General features: G+C 31.0%; 1 protein-coding gene across 1 annotated transcript in view; it reads right to left on the reverse strand.

Annotated features, from left to right (window-relative positions):
- Positions 1-372: 372 nt before the first annotated feature.
- LOC142331990 (ankyrin repeat and SAM domain-containing protein 1A-like) overlaps positions 373-21663 on the reverse strand; it is a 313191-nt gene continuing 291900 nt past the window's right edge. The window contains exons 14-17 of the mRNA XM_075378041.1: positions 16486-16779; positions 8476-8637; positions 5954-6091; positions 373-3067 (exon numbers count right to left, since the gene is read on the reverse strand). Coding sequence (XP_075234156.1) covers positions 2684-3067; positions 5954-6091; positions 8476-8637; positions 16486-16779 — 978 coding nt within the window. The 3' untranslated portion in view covers positions 373-2683. The remainder of the gene's footprint in view (positions 3068-5953; positions 6092-8475; positions 8638-16485; positions 16780-21663) is intronic.

Here is a 21663-nt window from a genome sequence, read left to right on the forward strand (position 1 = left end):
TATACAGACACAGAAGCTGTTAAACTGTAGGTATGCAACAACACAAAATTTTTCTTTCAGTATGCACTAAGACATAAATAGGATTATATAAAATTACACATACAAAAATTAAACATAAATATTAAAATATGGCATTAACATAAAAATTAAAACCATTTTTCACTTAACGTATATTATTAATTACATATATACTATTATTACATAAATACTAATTACACTAATAAATTATTACAATTAAAATATGACAATGTAAAATAAACATGACTCGATTATTATTAAAATAATAATTAAAAATTAGGTACAATTATTTACACTATAATTATAAATATAAATAACCTACTCATGATAATAAAAGTATATAATATATTATAATACACCTAACTGGAAGAACATATGACTTTTTATTAATAATGCATAATATATAATTCATTAAAACAAACAAAATTAAAATTAACAACTAGGAACAAATAATTCCATATGACATATTTACAAAAGTCATTTTTAAATAATATAAACTACAAAATAGCTTAAAAAAAAAAAAAATAACAAACTTACATGTCACTCACTGGATTGAATTTTCCACTAAACTATCTTTTCATTTTCCTACCCAACAGTAAGCCAATAGTTTTCATAAAAGATTCAACTTTTTAATAAAAGTTTATCAGATACAATAGGCATTAAAATAATAACATGTTGTTCAATTAAAAAGGAAAATACTGAAAGATAAATGACTCAATACAGAAAACTATCAGAATATTCATAAAACTATTGTGTGAATAAGTGACTAGAATTATTTTTAGTTGTGACAGCTATTCTGTGATGTTGTATGACCTACTCTGCCATTCAACTTTTAACTACATTTTATCTGACCATGTTATTTAAATAATTTGATATTTGAAGTTTAATTAAATGAAAATATCACAACATCGGTTAGTCTAGATTTACAACCAAAAAATTTTACTAAAATTACAACAATTTGTCAAGGAATATAATTTCAATCTAAATTAACACTTATGTTTTAAGATACATCTATAAAAATTATTTTTATTATTACGAAGCTGCCTTGATATCAATAATTAAATAAAATGGTGGGTTAAATAAGATATTGTCATCTTATGAAACACATTCAGAGGTATATTTAAGAGGTAGGGTTAATCTAAAATATCAAGTTTTTTTTCTGATACCGAGAGTTGAATATCATTAAATTCAATTAGAATTAAATATAGAATTTATAAGAAGATCGGACATCTAGGTAGAACTTATTCCTTGATACAAAAATAATATAATTCAATTTCTAAGTCAGTTCTCCTATGGGACAATCAATTTGTTCCCTTCATGGTAAATTTTCTCATCCTTGTTCCACACTAGCTCCATCTAGTAGCCATTGGGGCAGATGATTCCTTAACCGGATGCATATCTTTATCAAAAAAGTGGTCATGCATGTTTTGTGTCTTGGAGATCATACAAAAGTCTCAGCAGCTAAAGTAAACACTATAATTTAAATATAATTTTAGGATAAAGTGAAAGTTACTGGAACGTTTTGAACTACCATTTGATGAGATTAAAAGAAAAAAATAAGATTTCTGAATTCCATGGTGGAATGGTAGCGTCTCAACCTTTCATCTGGAGGTTCCAGGTTTGAATCCCGGTTAGGTATGGTATTTTTCATATGCTACAAAATTCAATTTCCGTATCCCACACACAAGCTTCAAGCTAATGTGGCAATATTATCAAACAAAAAAGGGATTGAATCTTAATTTCACAATACCGTGGAAAGTTTCTATGAAATTTTATATACTGTTTTTACCTTTATTAATTTCTTTTTTCTTTTCTTTTTTTTTACAATTTTTCTTATCTTCCATGTGAATAATCCATGGAAACCTCACCAATCATTAATATGTGGTTTTTATAAATTGACTACTTAAAATAACACATGTGTATGTTAAATACTAAAACCGTGTGGTTAAAACATATGCTACATGTTAGCAAACACATATATGCATACAGTATGTGGTTATGGTTTTGTTACAATCAAAATGGTTATAAGCGAGTCACAAGTCAGTCTTAACAATTATACAGTCATTGTTAAGAACGACAAATCTCACATATCAGGTTTAATAAAAACAAAATGAAGAAAGAAGTGGTTTCTTCATGCCTTGTACTCTTAGCCGAGCCAAATATACTGTTGGATATTAACACACCAAGCACATCAAAATGTAGATAATATTCAGCCCTAAATTGTACCTTCATTTTACTATCAACAGGGACTAGCTATATATATTGAACATCACTACTCTCAGAGAAAGAAACTCAGGACTTCTGTACCTTAGATAAGGTACACATATCACAATCATAAAAAAGGGGGTCTGTAAAGAAACAAGCAGGATATAACATATTCATTTCCATTAAAGGCATGATGGAAAATGGAGGAGGGTAAAGCATAAACAGTTAACTACTTCATTTTTACAAATGTAAATTAGAGAATACAAGGGAATTTACATAAAACTGACAACACAATTAAAAATGACTTTAAATAAGACATGTCTAATGAAATTTAATAAGAATAATATTAAAATACACCGTAAATTAATTGTCAATAAAAGTGTAAGACGATTTGGTGTAACAATACCAATTTACAATATTACACGAATAATACAACATACGTTTCATACATTTATAAAATTTACACATCATCTGTCATAACAATTGGTGCACGCCGATCAGACATTGAACCAGATGGTGTAGTAGGTTGATTATGTAAACTATTACTATCTTGATGTGACAAAGCAGTACCGTTAACAATTTTAATTTCATTAACGGAATGTGATCTTCCATGCGTTGATGTTGATGAAGAGTTAGTCGCATTCGTTTGATGTAATGGTTGCGATGTAATCGGACTCGGTTGCTGCTGACTTGTGCCGACCTGATTTACCGATCGAGATCTAGTATGACCATTGTTACTTGATGTTATCCTATTGCTTGACGTACCAAAATTTTCTCTTAATGCCATTTGATAAGCAACTTCAAAAGCTTGACCCAGTGTAAGTATAACTTCAGTAGCTTGGTCCTGTAATAAAAAATTTTTTTACTTATCACCAGCTGAATTACTGGCCGAATGAAGATGGCAAAAGGAATATATATACATTTAAGCGAATGAAGTGGTTTGAAGGTAATAAGTAAAGAGAAAATTATAATAGCGGTTATGAAATAAGCAAAGAATGTGAAAGATGAATTAAATCATAAGAACAGAAGAAACCAGAACTGAAAACAGTCTTACTGCAAAAAAATATATAAATACAAATTAATTCAAAGTCATATTACATATAGGGCTGTTAATTCTAAATTCAGAAATAATAGTACAACTTTCTGAACCAGACTGATTCTTTATTAAACTTTTAATCGGTTTTGTTATTTATTAAAAATTTAAAAAGTAGGCAAAAAACTAATTAAGTTTTTAAAAATACCAGTTGTTTCAAATTTTTTTAACTCTTAGAGTTATCCCAACATTCATAGCATTCTTGAATTTAACAAAGCATTTTCATCTTTAAATAAATACATATTAAAATAAAATTTTACATTATTTTAATAAAAAAAAAGTATTTCATTAACTAACTGAAGTCTTGACATGTCTCCTTCACAGTTTTTATTTTAGTTAATTTATTCATTTTCTTATTTATGGTTGTAGCCAACAGATTTTTTCATTTACCATTCTTAAAGTTTTCTCTTACCTTTGACACACTACATTTGTTCAAACTGATAACAATAGTTTTAATTTAGGTTGATTCCTTTCTCACGTGCATGCATACTATATATATATATATATATAGTATATGTGTGTGCACGTGCGCATGCAATAAAAATAGATATACATTACAGTTTACACCTATTACAACTGACTATAATCAATATGTTGTAATTCAGTTTAATTTTATCTAAAATTATGAGAAAAAATAAAAATTTTAACAATTCAAAAATGAAGTGTGAAAATAAAAATGCAGATGAATCTGTTCAAAACATTATAGAAATGAGGCAACACAATAATATATTAATGATTTACATGACTGAACAAAGTCTACAAACTAAAATGATTTTGATATTGAAAAAATTCCATTACAGTGTAAGCACACGTATTTCAAACTTTTTAAATTATCCCTATTCAAACAAGGAAGTAGGATTTTGACATTTTCAAAATTGTTTACCGATTTGTTCTCATGATTAATTATTATTTGTGAATTTATTCACCTAAAATATTTAAAAAAAATGAAGCCTACGTTACAATACTTGCAGTTTCAAAAATAAAAAAAGTTGTATAATGCATATAAATTCATTACACAGTCTACAAAACATTACACTAATCAATAAAACATGTGATTAGTTAAACTAAAATGAAATAAAAAAAGATTAATATTTTCTAAAATAAGCGCAGTGTATATGAAAAATGTAAACATAAATAAACAAAATTTTAATTAATAATATCTAATATTAAACTGCAAACAAGTGTGATTGTATTGATTATACCATTACAGAATTACAAATACATACTACATGCTATTTTCATCCATCATATAATTAAGTAAAAATAGAAATTAAATAATTTCATAACTTAGAGTAATGCTGTTATGATAAATATCCTCTATTAACAAATATACAGGCATCAAATTTTCATGTTACTAGCCACTTTTCATTAATGGTTGCAGCACTGATGTGAGTTATTTCGATTTGAATTTTCCATTTAAGTCAATCAATTGTAGAGAATTATTTCTGAACACTTTTTCTTTTAAATAATCACAAAGAAAAAATCCATGGGATAAAAATCTGTGAACGGAGGTGGCTGTAGACCACAGAAAATGACTTTCTCCCCAAAAAAAACTCATGTAACAGCTATTCACAGCTATGGTTTAATGCATTGTTTTGAAGCAATTCCAGCAATTCTGTTCATCTTCTTCTAGCAGTGCTATGAAATCAATTATAATCTGCTGATATGTTCACATGTTACTGTTTCTGTGAAAAACATTACACCCGGTATTCTCTTCCAAGAAATCATGTACCAACTCAAATAAAAATTACAACGAAAAAAAAAGATTGGAGAATCTTTTCTGAACCTTTTATAGTTTGGTGGAAAATATGTCGATTCTCTGCACTCCAATATCATTGTTTTTGATGTTTCAGACACCTAGACGAAACTGTGACCCGTCACTAAAGAAAATCTTGTAGTGAACAAAATGCATTAACCATTTATAAATGAGTCTTTTCCTACGACAGGTTCTTGCAATTCCTGTGTAACATGAATACTATAGAGACGTAATCTTAATTCTTTATGGCTTTGTGTACACTCTCATATGACAATTCAGTTAAGTATCTTACTTATTCTCAGGATGATTTAAAGGAGCACAGATATGTTCTAAAGATTTGACTTTTAAAACTTTTGACTGGCCGGACCGTTTTTGTACATTTACTCTTATGTTCTCTAAAACGAGCAACGAAATGTGAAAAAGTTGATTTATTGGAAACATTTGATCAAGGAAAAGCTATAGTTAAGTCTTCCTGGCACTTTAAAAACATCTGCGATTGAAAATAACTTAGAATAAATGCATATTGAGAATATGCAAAACACTGGTAATCTCTTTATAACACACCTGCCAATTTCAGACAAAATAGTGAGAGATTACTTGATTGTTATGTATACATTATTGCTACAATGCCAAGAATTACCAACCCACATATTAGAACCGACTTAAAAGCAAATTTTCTATTTGAGTAGATTAATGAATTCTGGGTTGTATCATTTTTTGCCCTCTCACTTACTTTGTATAGATCAAGCATCACAAAACACAAATTAAATTTTAACTATTTCATAATTTACTTTCGAATGTATCCAAGCAGGAATAACAAATTTTTAAAAATATTGTATCTTACTAAAAATAAATTTTTTTAAATTAAATAAAATACTGACCATAGTTTGTACGCAGAATACATGACAATAATGACTTTTACTAGCATGATCTTTGGTTATATATGCAAAATGGGTGAGATCTTCAGCATCCTGACAAGCACAATGTATATTCCTAATTTCATGTTCACACACAAGATCCTGTAAACAAATATATACTTAATTATGAAGTATGCAAAATGTGTCTTGTCATAATTAATTTGTAATATTAGAGCCTTTTAAAGAAAATTTTTGTTAGCTCTGAACTGGTGATATGGAAGTCAGAAGATCAAAGTAATTCTTAGTATTATAAAAATACAATGATTAAAGAAACACTATATTAAAACATTAATCTTGAAAGTTTAAACCTGTGTGTATAAATGTGATTTATATACATTTCATTTATATATTTTGTATATATTATATAGAATATACATTGTATATAATTAATAATGTAATATTTTTAGGAATATCTCGGAAATTTAGAAAAATTTATGAATTTCTCACAAATTTGAGAGAACTTTCAGAATTTCTTTCAAATTCGAGAAAAATTGAATATTTTTTGGCAAATTTGAGAAATTCAGAATTTTTCGAAAATTCAAGGAAAAAATTGAGTAATTTTTCGAAAATTTGAGAAAAATGTATTTATACGAGGCTGGACTGATTTTTGTACACTGGCGTGCTACACGGAGACAAAAGGTACTATCGAGTTGGGCGTGGCAGCCACATGATAGCTAAAATCCCCGTCTACAAACCTGTGATAATGCGTTGAAATCAGTTAACCGGTTTGTTTTCAGCAGCAGTTAAAATGGAGTCGAGTGTTCGGTTTCACGTAATACATTAATTAATGGTTTTAAACTATCTCCTTATTAACGGTAAATAAACTATCTAACTCTTTTCTTCTTACTTATGTAAAGCATATAAATTTGATATTCTAGTTGATGAGTTCAACAACTATTTTTTTATGATATATTTTTTCTTTCTCTTAGTTTAAATCAATCACTAAAGAATGTAACTTAAATATTAAATTAAATATAAATACAGTAATTATATAATACTCTTTTTAAACATTAATATTCTACATGTACATTATTTTAAAATTGACAATGCGAGATACTTTACTAATGATCTAATATTTAAATAAGTGGCAATGTATCTAAATGTGTTATAAATTATATTCAAATAGAACATATATGTATATAACTAACTGATAACTAACATGATATGTAACTAACAAGGACTTTATTTAAAGATATTAATAATCCAGCGGCATAAGTTCTGAATAATAAAAACTGCACTTAGGCACAGTTATTCGAACCATCGAGTACGATCAATATGTGTCAACAAGGTTAAAACAGCGCGCAGTTATCGAATTTTTAACGGCAGAAAATGTGTATCCTACGAATATTTTACATCGTTTAAAAGCGGTTTACGGTAGTTAGAACTGTTGAAAGGAGTACTTGGGTAGGCGTTGAAATTTCGCCAATGTGGAGCTGGTAAGCGACAACTGAGGACGCACTTCGCAGCGGACGACCAGTTTCTGTGACTGACGAGAAACATCGAAAGGAGGTGGACGATTTGCATCAAAGTGACCGGCGAATCACTCAGCAACGCACCGATATTCAGTTAGGCATATCTAAAGAACGAGTAGGCCATATTACCGAGGAAATAGGTTACTGTGCACGATGGGTACAAAGAAAATTAACGGATGAACACAAGCACCGTCGTGTCGAATGTAGCGAGGAACTTTTACAGCGCTATCGTGCCGAAAGAAACGACTTTCTTTTCAATATTGTAACCGGGGAAGAGAGCTGGGTACATCATTACGACCCGGAAGAAAAAAGGCAAAACATGTAATACAGACATTACGAATCACCAAAACCAAAAAAATTCAAAATTCAACCCTCGGCGAAGCTTTTGAAGGTGTTCTGGGACGCCAAACACGTTTATGTGACTGAGCATCTGGAACATGGGACGTCTGTGAATTCCGAACGGTACATTGAGACGTTAAGACACCTCAGACGACAAGTGCCGCGTTCGAAAGACCACCGTGCCCATAATCTTCCAACATGACAATGCGCGGCCTTAAACATCGCACACCACTACAGAAGCTCTCCGCAAGCTGAAATTTGAGCCTATTCTGTATCCGTCATACTCGCCAGATTTGGCTACGTGCGATTCCACTTCTTCCCTCATCTGAAAAGGGATCTCAAAGGTAATAATTACACCACCGACGATGAGGTGAAGGAAGTTGTGGCCACTTGAATCCGAGAATTCCGCAAGAATTTTTCAGTGACTGAATGCAAAAATTTGTCACACGTTGGGAAAAGTGTATCAGTGTAAACGGGGATTATATAGAGAAATAAATACTACTACATTTTGTAGCTAAGGTATTGTACTTTTATTCATTTTTTATTTCATTTCAATATCCCTTTTCATTCCCGTGCTACGCATATACGAGTATGTGCAAAATCTATCAGCCGAGCCTCGTATAAATGAAATATATATTTACATGCAATTTAATAATATGTTTAATAAATATTTACCTGATTAACGGTGTTTAAAAATTTGACACCTCTATACGATATTGCTAAGATAATATCTGGTGTTATTTTATCTTCATTAGAGGTTGTTTTCTTTAATTTTTGGATCGATTTTTTAGTTGATTCTGTACCTTTCATATCTCTAACAACAGTTGATCCCAAATACTAAAAATACAAAATAATAAAAATTATTACCGTAAAAAATAAATAAAATACATATAAACGAATTTTATTTATAATCCCATTTTAGTTGATACCATATCATGAATATCAACACTGGAATATTCAAAATTAAATCAGTATAGAATTTTTCAATAATTTTTATGATATATTCTGAATATTGCTTTAAGTCTTTTGAATTATTTTATCATACGTAATTGTTTCTTAGCCCTATTTCTAGTTTAATATATTATTGTATCGTCAATACAATAATTTGAACAAAAAACAAAGACACAAAATTAATTTTTTTTGTATCTTTTGAAAATTTTCTTTTGAAAATTAGTGATCTTCGCTATAAGTTTCCAACGTGGAAAATATTTTTCTTTGTAAAGTTGATTTGATTTTACAGCTATTTAATAATAAACTAAAAAAACAGCCAATGGCTGCTTGTCGTGCAGAATTATTCTATCATCTTTGAGCGAATATTAATGGAAACTTTGGACAGCAATGTAATAAAATAACAACAGAACATAAACTGAATCATATATGTGACGTTTATATTTTGGCAAACCTTTTGTTACGACCTTACCAACAATTTACTTATAAATCATAAAGAAGAGGTAAAAAAAATAACGATAGTCTCATAAAATAAACGCAACGGGTTTGTCTACTGGTAAACGCTTCTTCCTAAATCAGCTGATTTGGAAGTCGAGAGTTCCAGCGTTCAAGTCCTAGTAAAGACAGTTACTTTTATACGGATTTGAATACTAGATCGTGGATACCGGTATTCTTTGGTGGATGGGTTTCAATTAACCACACATCTGTAAACGAGACTGTAAAAGACCACGTTTCATTTACACTCATATATATCATCCTCTGGAAGTAATACCTGAACGGTAATTCACGGAGGCTAAACAGAAAAGAAAAGTCTCATAAAATACCGATTGTTTATTAATTACGCGACTGCAGGAAGTGTATATTAATGAAAAGAAAAAGTCTACTAGGATTGATCCGACGGGTATATGCTCACGTAAATAAATTGTCTATGTGAACATTGCCCCTTCACTCTTCTACTGCCCAGTACAGACCGTTGACCCTACTAAACAAATAACTCAACAAATCAGACAAACAATACATAATACTCATACTATTCTTACAAATTCACTAGTTATTCGCGTATATATAGTTTCGCTTAACTTGTTATAATTTAATCACCACACATACGTATATAGCATTTATATTCTGCCTACTTCGTTTCATTGCTTAAATAATATATATTTTCATAATGTGCAACTTCACGTCAAATGTTTGTTCGTTATTTCATTAAATTTTGTAAAAACAAAGATCCTTTTAGATTACTGAACACAATTCTTAAATACAGCGTTAGACGTGGTTTTATTTAATTACTATTACTATTTGTTAGCATACCGCACAGGTTAGTGCTAAGAATTTTTAAAGTTATTTGTATGTCTTTGAAATTTGCTAAATGTGCAATTTACGAACGTTTAATTATATTTTAAACAGTTATTGTGCAAAATAAAAATTAATATCGTAGGTCTCGAGTAATTGGAAGAAAATAAAAATATAAAATTACGAGCGATAATAAAAAATGTACGATTTACTTCGATATTATAAACTTTTCAAAATTATTTCCCCACCATTTCCTTGGTATCTGTAAAAATTATACATAAATATAAAAATAATTGTTGTCAATCGATATTCCATAAAAACATAAGTTTTTAGTCTATGTAATAGCAAAATATTTAAAAACGTACTTTAATAAGTTATATTCTAATACATATATACGAAGACTGTATAAACCAAATTAGTACATAAAATAAATTTCTACGTGTAATAGTAACAAATAATTCTTTAACAAGTGTCGGATGTGATAAGACTGAACCAATCAGAGTTCACCAGTGAGGAATATATATTTTACCTAAAGAGTGTACCGAAAAGTCCCGCATTTCGTTTTGTCTGGACGCAGGTAATGATGCTGCGTAAGAGGAAAATATAGAAATCGTCTTGTGTGAGGCCATGAAGTTTATTCACAATGCGATGTTAATACTGAATTAAATCGACGTCATCTCGAACGATAAATACTATCATAAGAACTGTAGGAAGATTACTTGACAAGGGGATGGGTAATTGCACCGATCGGAGAGGGTACAGAATGATGATGCAATATAATAAGCTTCTGTTCTATTTTTCTGTTTAGCCTCCAAAACCAGGTTAACTTATTACTTCAGAAGATGAATGAGGATGATATGTATGAATGTAAATGAAGTACAGTCTTCTGTCGATCGTTCCTGAGATGTGTGGTTAATTTAAAGTCAACCACCAAAGAACGTCTGAAAGCTGTCAGTATTGTGGAGAGCGAGATACCGCAGAACATACTGTCTTCCAGTGCCCAAGGTGGGAGGAAGACAGGATGATGATGATGCGGACGTGGTTGGTAGCTTACCGCAGATAATATAGTAGAGGTAATAGGGAACATCATCTAAAAGAAGATCCTAGAAGAAGTGGAAGATGGGTGAGGGGTGTAAGCGTTATGGCAGGGAGGACAGTCCCGTTCACGAGGGGTGAACAGGAACTCCTGGGGTCCTTAGGTGGGAAAAAGAAAGACAGAGACCCGGTAGGGGACCCCGGATTAGAGGGAGGCGCTTATTAAAAGTCCGAGACCCAGCCACTAAGGGGTGCTGTCAGGAACGGCATGGCCTCCCAGGGAAACAGAAACAACTGGTACCCTCAAGGCCGTGTTATACGGGATCGTGGATCGGGGCTTGAGAAAAAGGGAGTTATAAAAAAACACACCAAAGACCATCGGTATACAAATCTAGTATTCAAATATGTATAAAAGTTACTGCTTTTACTAGGATTTGAACTTAAGAACTCTAATATTCGAAATCAGTTGATTTGCGATGAACAGTTAACCACAGACCAACCCGGTGGGCTAATATAAGAAGCTGTTTTTCCTAAAGTTGACGGCAGTCTAAAGAAGTTAATCCGGCGAAATAGTCTGGAATTGAACGTTCCTCGATTCTCCGTTCACTATATCTTGAGGAAGGAAAAATTTCACCCACTCAAGTTCCAACTACTGAAAACATTTATCAAAAGATGACCTTGATCGTAAAATGGTAACCACCTACAAATTTCCATAAAGGACAGGACTGAAGAGAATCGAATTTCGTATCTTATGTGTACTGTTTTCCGATGGTTAATTTTTTCTTGAAAGGTGAAGTCAACAGACAAAATTTGTACAACTGATCTCAGGAGAACCATAATAGGTATGATCTTTCTATACAGCAGGAGTGAGACAGTTTAATGGTATGATGTGGCCTCTGAAATGATTGTATCATTGCCCCGTACTTTTTTGAAGGAAATGTGAACAGAGAAAAGTACCTACAAATGCTTAGAGATTGGCTGATACCCCCATCTTTGGAAAACGGTACACACAAGATGGAGCCCCACCACAATACACGAATGTTTTACGATACTGGGCGAATGAAACCTTTCCTGAACACTGGACTGGTCGCAGAGGACCTATTAAATGGGTTCCAAAGTCGCCGATTTGAATCTAACGAGCTTCTTATTTTGAACTTATGTGTATTCAAGAGTGTATAGTGTGAAGATTTGCGATATGGCTCACCTGTAGACCAGGATTGAGAATGACATGGCACAGAAAATCATTATGGCTCCAGGTTTTTAAACGATCTGAAATTCCGCTTACAGACCGTTTGGAATTCGATGAAGGTATATCACAAATACTATGATTTAGTTTACGGTACGGGACTTCTCATATTTCCTGTATACATGGCCTGAAGTGGGCATACCGTTTAACTCATTAGGTGTGTAAGATATCACTCTACTGTCCTATAAGGTGGGAAATCATTTAACTTTCACAAAACAACGCGAAGAGAATAAATTAATCTATAATAGCGCATAGAAGTTCTAAACTAATACAACCATAATAATAAAAAAAATGTACGGACCATTTTTGTTTAAACAAATTTTTATTTGTACGTGAAACATTTTTACTTTCAAAAATTTAAAAGAACAGATAACAATTTTTTAATGGAAGCTTTGTAGCGAAAAAAAAACTTAGTTCAAGGTAAAAAAAAAAAAGATAAATGAATTTTAATTTATTTTCTTTTTGATGGTAGACCCCCAAGGATCTTTCGGTGGTTCCTCATATGGTAACCAAATAGCATTTGTTGTTTTAATCTCCTTTCATACAATGTTGACCTTCAATAAATGCAGTAATGGATCTGAGGGGGATTATCTATCAACGTGATGTAGATAAGTATTTTTGGTACGCTATAGAAAATCGAATAGTATACTAAAGTCAACGTTTGCCAACACATGAATTACAATGTACGTCGATACATATAGCCCCCTAACGTAAAATGTGCGACTATCTTCCATAGCATACCACTTCTACCGTATACAATTATATTCATTAAACTGTGAATTATTATTTAAATTCCGTAGATCCTCAGGAACCCACACAAATTCTACCCGACAACTTGAGCGACCGTAAAAAGAAACAAAACGGAAATATGAAAGAAAAAGCAAAAATGCCCGATAATTATCACAGGAAATAACATGATAATATTGCCACTTTGAAAATATTTATTAAAGTAGCATAAGGACATATTGGAAGAGATACTTCTGAACGTATATTTATTATTAAAGAAAACTTCAAAACCCGGAATAGATTTCTTTTGTATAACATTCGATGTAACTCCGATGTGTAAAAATAAATATTTTTACTTTTTTTAGTCTTAAAAAAAAAAAAAACAAAACAAATTGCAAAAATATATTTGATTACATAAAAAAAAGTATTTTTTAAAAAAGCTTTTATTTAACTAATATTAATATTAACATTAATAAAAATAGGAAACAAATTAGAAAAAACCCTCTAAAAGGTGAAAAATAAGAATTAAATCAAATTGAGAATTTTAAACAAAAAAATATAATATATTAACAAATATAAAAATGCACTGAAAAGTTAAAAATAAATTATATAAATTTCGAATACATACCAGATAAATAAAAAAAACATAAAAGTAATAATTATTAAATTTTAAAATTAAAAGTAATGATAATGTTTAGAATAAATAAGATAAACAAGACGGGTAATGAATAAGAATAAATAATTTAAATTAAAAAAAAAAATTATTTAAAAACAATTTAATAATTCCAGATTGGTACAACGCCGTCCCGAAAGAAAGATTACAAACATACGAAAATTATCTATAATTAACATTATTTGCCTATTTGCAGACAGATATTATATCTTCATCTTACCAAAAGAAAAAAAAAATAGTGTTATCTAACAACAATAAGAATTCAATCAGAGACAAACACTATTAGAAATTAAACAAATACATATTTCAAAATGACTAATTTCATGATAAACACTAATTTATTACTACTTAAAACACCAAATCAAGCTAGGACAGCAACTTACGAATTCCAATAAATTGTTGAAAATATCGCATTACAGCGATATAAAACAAGTACACTATAATATTATTATACCGGGTAATTCAAAAACGACTTAACAACTTTCAAAGCATACAAAAATTTATTTAGACGACTTACAGGTTCGCTTGAGGTCTCATTTTATAGAAAAACATATAAAGTTTTGACTCAGGTAGTTTATTAGTAAGGAATTCGGCCGCCAGTATTATTAAAAGTGGGTACACTTACTGGTATGGAACGTGGTCGCTGTGCGTACTGGTTTCACGATTTGTAATGAGCAATTGCAGTTCAACGTAGTTTTTGTAGGGAGTACGGTAGGGATCCTCCTAGTAGGCATACAATTTGCTCTTGGCACCAAACCTTCGTTGAGACAGGTTGTTCTTTTTTAAGAACAGCGCGATCTTGTTTCAATAGGCAACCGTAAATGGTATCGTTTATCTGTACGTGCTTCAGAATTTTTAATTCCTCAGTTGGCCGGTGATAACCAAGATAGACGCCATTACTATCAACAAGACGGGGCACCACCTCACTACCTCTTACAAGTCCGAAATTTTATTGATAATTCCCAGGTCGGTGGATCGCTCGAGAAGATCCAATTGCACGGCCACTTCGCTCCCCATATTTGACCCGGCTAGATTTTTTCTTGTGAGGTTTCATTAAATATCGGGTTTACGTATCCCCCTTTTTCTGCTGATCTTGTTGAGTTAAGACTTCGAATTAACGCCGCAACTGCAGAAGTAACGCCCGACTTGCTTGCTAAAATCTGGAATGAAATCGATTTCAAATGGGATGTATGTCGCATTAAAAATGGAAGTCATATCGAACCAAAATGAATGTTAGGTGAAAAACTTGATCCGTTTTTTTCTATGAAATGAGACCTCAACCGAATCTGTAAGTTATCTCAATAAATTTTTCTACGCTTTTAAAGTTTTGCAGTCCTTTTTGAATCACCCGGTATTTTTGTAGATGAAATTTTTGCTAATTCGTTTCAAAATATCGATAAAAAAAAAATCAAAACTTTATTTCCTGATCACGTTTTTGTTAACCTAAACAATTTTATTTCGTAAGTAAATTTCTTTTAAAAACCTAAAGAAAAATTAAAACAACTTTTTGGACTAATTATTATTAAATAACACTGGATTTTAAATCGGTGAAAAATGCGCAAAAAAAAAAAAAATAGCTAGCATCTATATTTATATATATGCACAACTTACTGGTAATCTTTTCTAATTGTCCTCAACTAATATAGTCATTTTGGCACAAGATGATTTCCAGTTTTTCGGAAACTGGAAAAGATCCGGTACCGGTGAGCCTATCTGCCATGCCGGACGTACTGCCGATAGGCGGAGAGGCTCATTAGAGTCGCAAGGACAATCCCCTGGGCTAAGTAGTACTTGATTGTTGAGCCGGATCAGGGGAGCAGACAAACACAAAACATTTTTTTTTGAAAATATAACCCGACTAAGAAAATATTAATTATTGAAAAAAAAAAACAAACATTCCTACTCGTATCGTATAACGGATTAAGTGATATTCTTGAATAAAATTAAGAATTAATATTTTAGAATAATACCTGCAAATTTTACAAAAAGAAAAAAGAAAAAAATGGTATAATTATAAAATTTTATTGTTCAGATTAACATTTTTTAATTAAAAAAAAAAAAAACAATTCCAACTGAAATATCGATTAATTAAAGAAAATAATTAAAGAAGATTGGAAGATAAAACTATTGGGTTGGTTTCCAAATGGATACGGACACTGACCAACAAATATTACTTATTAGATACGCACTTACGAGATATTTTTTTTAGTGTCTCGTACGGACGGAAATTAAAAAAAAATGATACTTAATTTTTTTAAGATAAATTTTAATGAAATTGAACAGATTAAGAAAAAAAATGACTAGATAGTAAAATAAATACGCCTAAATGCTTTATTACCGTTATCATAAATCCACTAACTCATGGGCAATGTATATCAGCAGTACGATAAACCGAAATATCAAATTAAAATTAGCTTAAACAGAGAGGGGATGAACTACTCAAATATGAAAAATAATACTGTAAGTAGACGGTTGCAACATTTTTTATTTATGTTAACAGAACAATTATGTAATTAAGAAACGATCTGGGAGAGATTTTAATTATGAAAATTTTCAAAAAGTTCAATTTTCTTGTTCGTATACATAAGTTATATAAACTCGCTCATCGAAGTTCACTTAAAACTGAATTATTAATGCGAACGGTCCTACGTTCATCGGGATCAGTTCATTCGTTCAATATCTGGTCACACTAAAAACATGCCATACATTTAAGTATAAAGTCTATTGATTAAACACAATACATATAAAGAAAAAAAAAACTTACCGAAGCGACGTAGGTGACGTGTCCAGCTAATAAAGCGTGTGGTCTATGTCTCCATTGAGTCGTCAAAGTTGCAGGTACACCGACCAGTAATTCAGACGGGGCTCTTATTTCTAAATCGCTAGCGACTGCCCCTGGTGGCGGTGGTGGCGCTGGTCTATTCTTTTTATGACTGTGCCTAAGCGTTCCCGTATTACTTGCTGTACCCGTACCAGCTCCAGTCCCGGTTGAGGTAGTGTTTTGTGCTGCTGGTAATTTTACTCTTATCTCTTCTTTTAATTGTTGTATGTTAGTTTTCTATAAACAAAATAATAATATTAATAAAATAACAATCATTTGATTTGTAAATTTTATAGTGGAGGGGGGGGGAGAATATACATAAAAGGAAAAACACATGAAAAGATCCTAATTTATTAACACGCTCCAAATGTTGCTAAAACATCAGTAAAAAATGAAACTAAGTACGAGACAGATAAATAGATATACAGAAAACAAAGAAACAGAGGTCACAAAGAACAAGAGAAGCATGAGAATGCTATAAAAGATCAGGATTGGCATACCAAAAAACTCTTTTACAAAAAAACAGAAAGTTCAGTGAAACAATAAACAATATTACCAGAAATACTAAGGGAGAAAATAATGATAATTGGCTTTGATTGGAAAGTTTGTTGTATGGATAATACGGGGTGAACAACACAAAACCGTACCCATTAAGTAACCGCTGCAGAATAGGTAGGTTACGTTGAAATGAGATTTTACGAATGATTCGAATAAATTAAATAAGAAAAGCGAAAAATGTAATTTAAATGTTAAATTTATTTTTTACCTTCTTGTTCCAAAATATGTTCAAAATTACCACCCTGGATATCGATGCCCTTTTGTGCTCGACTGATCACATTGACAATCATCTGACACAAAACGTTGTTGTCAATTGCGTTGATTTCTCGTTGAATGTTCACCTTCAGGTTATGTTCTGCGAATTAACATGGCCGGATAAATAAAACCACGTCTCGACTGGCATGAAATATGCCATCGGGTCTATCTGTTCACCAAAAATGTTTTCGAGAAGCCAGTTGCAATAATCAAGCCGTTTCGGTTTTTCTGTCTCCTTCAGTTGCGACGTGGTACGGTTTAAATTTTAATTCATGAAGAATATTACGACATGTGTATTTTTAAACTAGATTGTTGGCATAACTTGCATATTGATTTTTTTGGGCTGGCAGTAATTCTCCTTTCGATATCGGTAAAGCCCTGTGGAGTTCTAACGGAAGGTTGCCTATTTCGTTTTGCATTTTTAACCGGACCTGTTGTACGCCCCTTTTTTTAACTAAATCGTGTATGCTACTCTTCGCTGGGATACAAGCATTCGGAAATTTTTCTGCGAGTACTTGACGTGATTCTTCAAACGAATATACGGTTTACCTATAGCTATTCTCTCCTGGATTGAATAAGGCATTTTACAAAAACACAGCTGGATTCACAATACTGCGCTGCAACAAAACGTATACTACACTGATACGTAACCACCTGAAAATTCAGTTTTATGTTGCTCACTCTGTATTAAAAAAAGATGGTAAATGGTTATAGGCTTTTGAAACGTGAAGAGTTTTTAATATCTAGCAGACAAAGAAAGCGTGAGGGCGATTAGAAGAGACATGAAATACGAAACAAGAACTGGAAAAGAACGATAATTAAAAGAAACTGTTTTAGAAGATGCTGTGGAAAGAAAGATTAGAGAAATAAGTGGATAATCGAAAAAACATTCACTAGGAAAGTAAATGATGATAATATTACGAAAACTTTAGGAAAAAAGTTGATTATAAAATACGGCATTTTTTTTATCGAATACATTTTACTCAAAACTTCCATCGAAATGAATGACCAATAATTTAAGAAGAAAAATCTTCATAAGTAGTAATTGTAATTCGGTAAAATACTAATTAGGTAAATCCATATTTTTTCGAGGTATAAATCGTTGTAGGAAATACTACCGTATTATTTAAAGTTAAACGCAAGTTTCAGTTGTGAAGGTGAACAAGCATAAGCCAGTAGCTGTATCGGGATTGGCCGTAGTTATGGCAACAAACCACCAATAGCACTCTTCCAAACGGAACACTCCCTAACTAACACGCATTACACGTTTAAAAAATATATACATCAATTAATTCTAACAGAAATCTTTTTTTAATTCATAAAATAAATATTACAGTTACATAAATAAAAGATACAATGCATAATGTTTAATAATATTTTTTTTAAATAAACTTTTAGGTAGATTTCATAAGAAAGCTACGTATTGTAATGGATACCATGATTTGACTTCGGGAAAATTTCGACATATCCTCACGTTACACATCCCCAGACCCAAAAACCACCGTCAGTTCAAAAGTTTATATATATATATATATATATTTCACTTTCATGTGGTGACGATAACTGCCAGAATTATTTTGCGCCAATCACTTTCAAATTGATACATAAAATATAACGACCCAAAATCTCAGTCGAGTTCATTAATGGACAAAATCGAAACCAAGGGGGTGGAAACGGGAGGGATTTTTCGAAAAATCAAAATATCACTATAACTTTCCTATTAAGTAAAATATCGAATTCGTTTAAAGTTCCTATTGTTCTTTGGATAAGGGCCTAAAACTTATGCAAGTAAAGTTTTTTGATATCACCAATCATTGGCCCAGGGGGTGGAAAAAATAGGGTTTCGAAGACAGAAAAATCATACCTCCCTTAATATGCACAGTATCGAATTGGTTTAAAGTGATCGTTAGTCCTCTAAACATTGCCTAAAAGTTTTGTCTCAAACAAGTTTTGATATGACCAACCCTTACAGCAAGGGAAGACCAAAATATTGCTGGACTTTTAAGAAGATGGGGATTACCGTATGCTAAACATGTGAAACATTTTTCACACGCAACCGTTGTCGTATTTGGTAAATTTGAAGCTTTCCTTAACTTTAAGATGGAAATCTATTTTATCCCCTACTTAGAATCGGTGAAATTTACCTCCGCCTTCTGGCGTGCCGAAAGGGATTTTTTATTTATTTTAAAACAAAATTCATGAAAATATGAATAACTCTATACACAACTGTTATCTGCTTATAAAATTATACAAAACAGTCTTAAAAAAAAAAAATGTTAATGGCTCCGCCTGAGGGAACACTTCTCCAGTTGTTTTATTGCAAAGATGGAAGAGAGAGGTGGAAGAATAATAACCAAAACCAAGCAGTTGGCAACTATTTGAGTTCAGACGACTCCGACCCTATTCTCCACACAGACAACTATAAATAATACAGAGAATGACAGATACATGTCAACCTTACTAAAAGTGACTGGCACCATAACCGGTACAGATTAAAAAGAAGCCTCCGTTATACCTTAATTACATAACGATTTAGGTTGGGGATCGGCGATAAATATGCACAATAAGATTAAAATATATTCGCAAACAAATGATATATTAATCTACCATTGATTTAAAAAAAGTGTGAGGAAAAATTATTCGAGAACGATAAGCCAGAAATTAATGTGTATCAAACAAAAATTTATTTCAGGTTTGCAACATACAAATATTGGTTTTTAGTTGTCGATATATAAATCTAAACGAGTATTCTAATTCAAATGTAATATTAGAAAAACAATATTCAATTTTAAATGTTATCAAAAACTGCATGTTGCGGAGAAAATTATTTTGATTTGTTTATTAACCAACTAATTTTGTTTACTTAGAGGTAATGTATTTACAGAATAGTTCGCTTGTTTTCCTAGTTTCTAAATCGTGTAGGGACACGAGAATTAAATTACATCGGTTTAGTATATTACATTATTTATTAATGCCTGCGTTTGGGTTGTATAATTTATAATTCTATTTCTGTTATGTTACGGGAAATTCTACGTACATTCATTCCTTATCAATTAGTGCGCGTATATAATTCGCAATTGCCTAAGCATTGTAATTTATTCAGTTGTTTGTTTATTCGTTTAAATCCATTACCGGTATTTATTTTATATAAAAATTTGATTTAATATACTATATATATCGATGTACCGTACCAAGCGCGTCATTTTGTTCGGAATGATTTTACAACATTATCCTGCCTGTCGTACAGATTCTAAAAGTCTTTTAATTTAGTTGATTTGTATTATTTAAAGTTGGATATTTGATTTTTTTCTTTTCCTTTATTTTTTATTTTAACTGATAACGATGATGATGTTGTAAACATTAAACTTAGAAAGGTAATAAAAATTGTTTTGTTTTGACTACAAACCTACATCAGTGAATTAAAATGATTTACATAAAACTAAGCTGAATTACCGGTAGAAAATTTCTACGACGTGTCGGTAAATTATGGTAGCAGTCCTTCGCATTTTTTTTTTATTTCATACGAAATAACAGATTTTTAGCAGTCAAACGACCGATGATGTAAAGCGAAAACTGATTGATGGGAAGTGTGATTCCTGATGTAATGACGTCTATTCTTCAACCTTTAGATATATTTGTGTATCACCATTTGAACTCAAACTCTGTAAACACTACAAAAACTAAGTATCCAATATAACATACGAGACGAAATAATTTTGTGATTAAAAAAATTATGCATGAAAATAGGCACAGAATTATCAGACATAATTTTTGCGATTCATTTTAACAATTTCAGCCATATTTAAGTTGTTTATTAACCCGTTTGAACAAATGAAAATTCATTTTGTTCACAATAAAAGGTTTAACATTTTATTTAATAAAACGTAATTCAATAAAAACTAATATTTACGTTTCAATTAATTAAAATTTAAATGGCTGCAAATTCGGAATTTTCAAAAATAATATTTTCATTGTTAAGATAATTACTATTATCTTTTCTGTTAAATTATCAAAACTTATTGTGCTGGTACTTTTAAATTTCTGTTAATCTTTATGTAGCATTTAGTCAACGTCCATTGCATAATTAGAATCTTGTTTCTGATTTTTAAACGATCTCATGTGTTCGTTATATCTCAATTTTAATTCTATTTCCGTTTGTCCAATGTACGTTGCATTGTATTTACATTTCATTTTATATATACCACTCTGCTGTACACATCTTTTTCTTTTATCTTACTATTAAAAATTAAAAGTACTATTTAAAATTAAATTACTATTAAAAGTATTATTTGTATTTATAACCATTTT

Source organism: Lycorma delicatula, chromosome 11, assembly GCF_047948215.1.
Source record: "Lycorma delicatula isolate Av1 chromosome 11, ASM4794821v1, whole genome shotgun sequence".
Classification (NCBI taxonomy): Eukaryota; Metazoa; Arthropoda; class Insecta; order Hemiptera; family Fulgoridae; genus Lycorma; species Lycorma delicatula.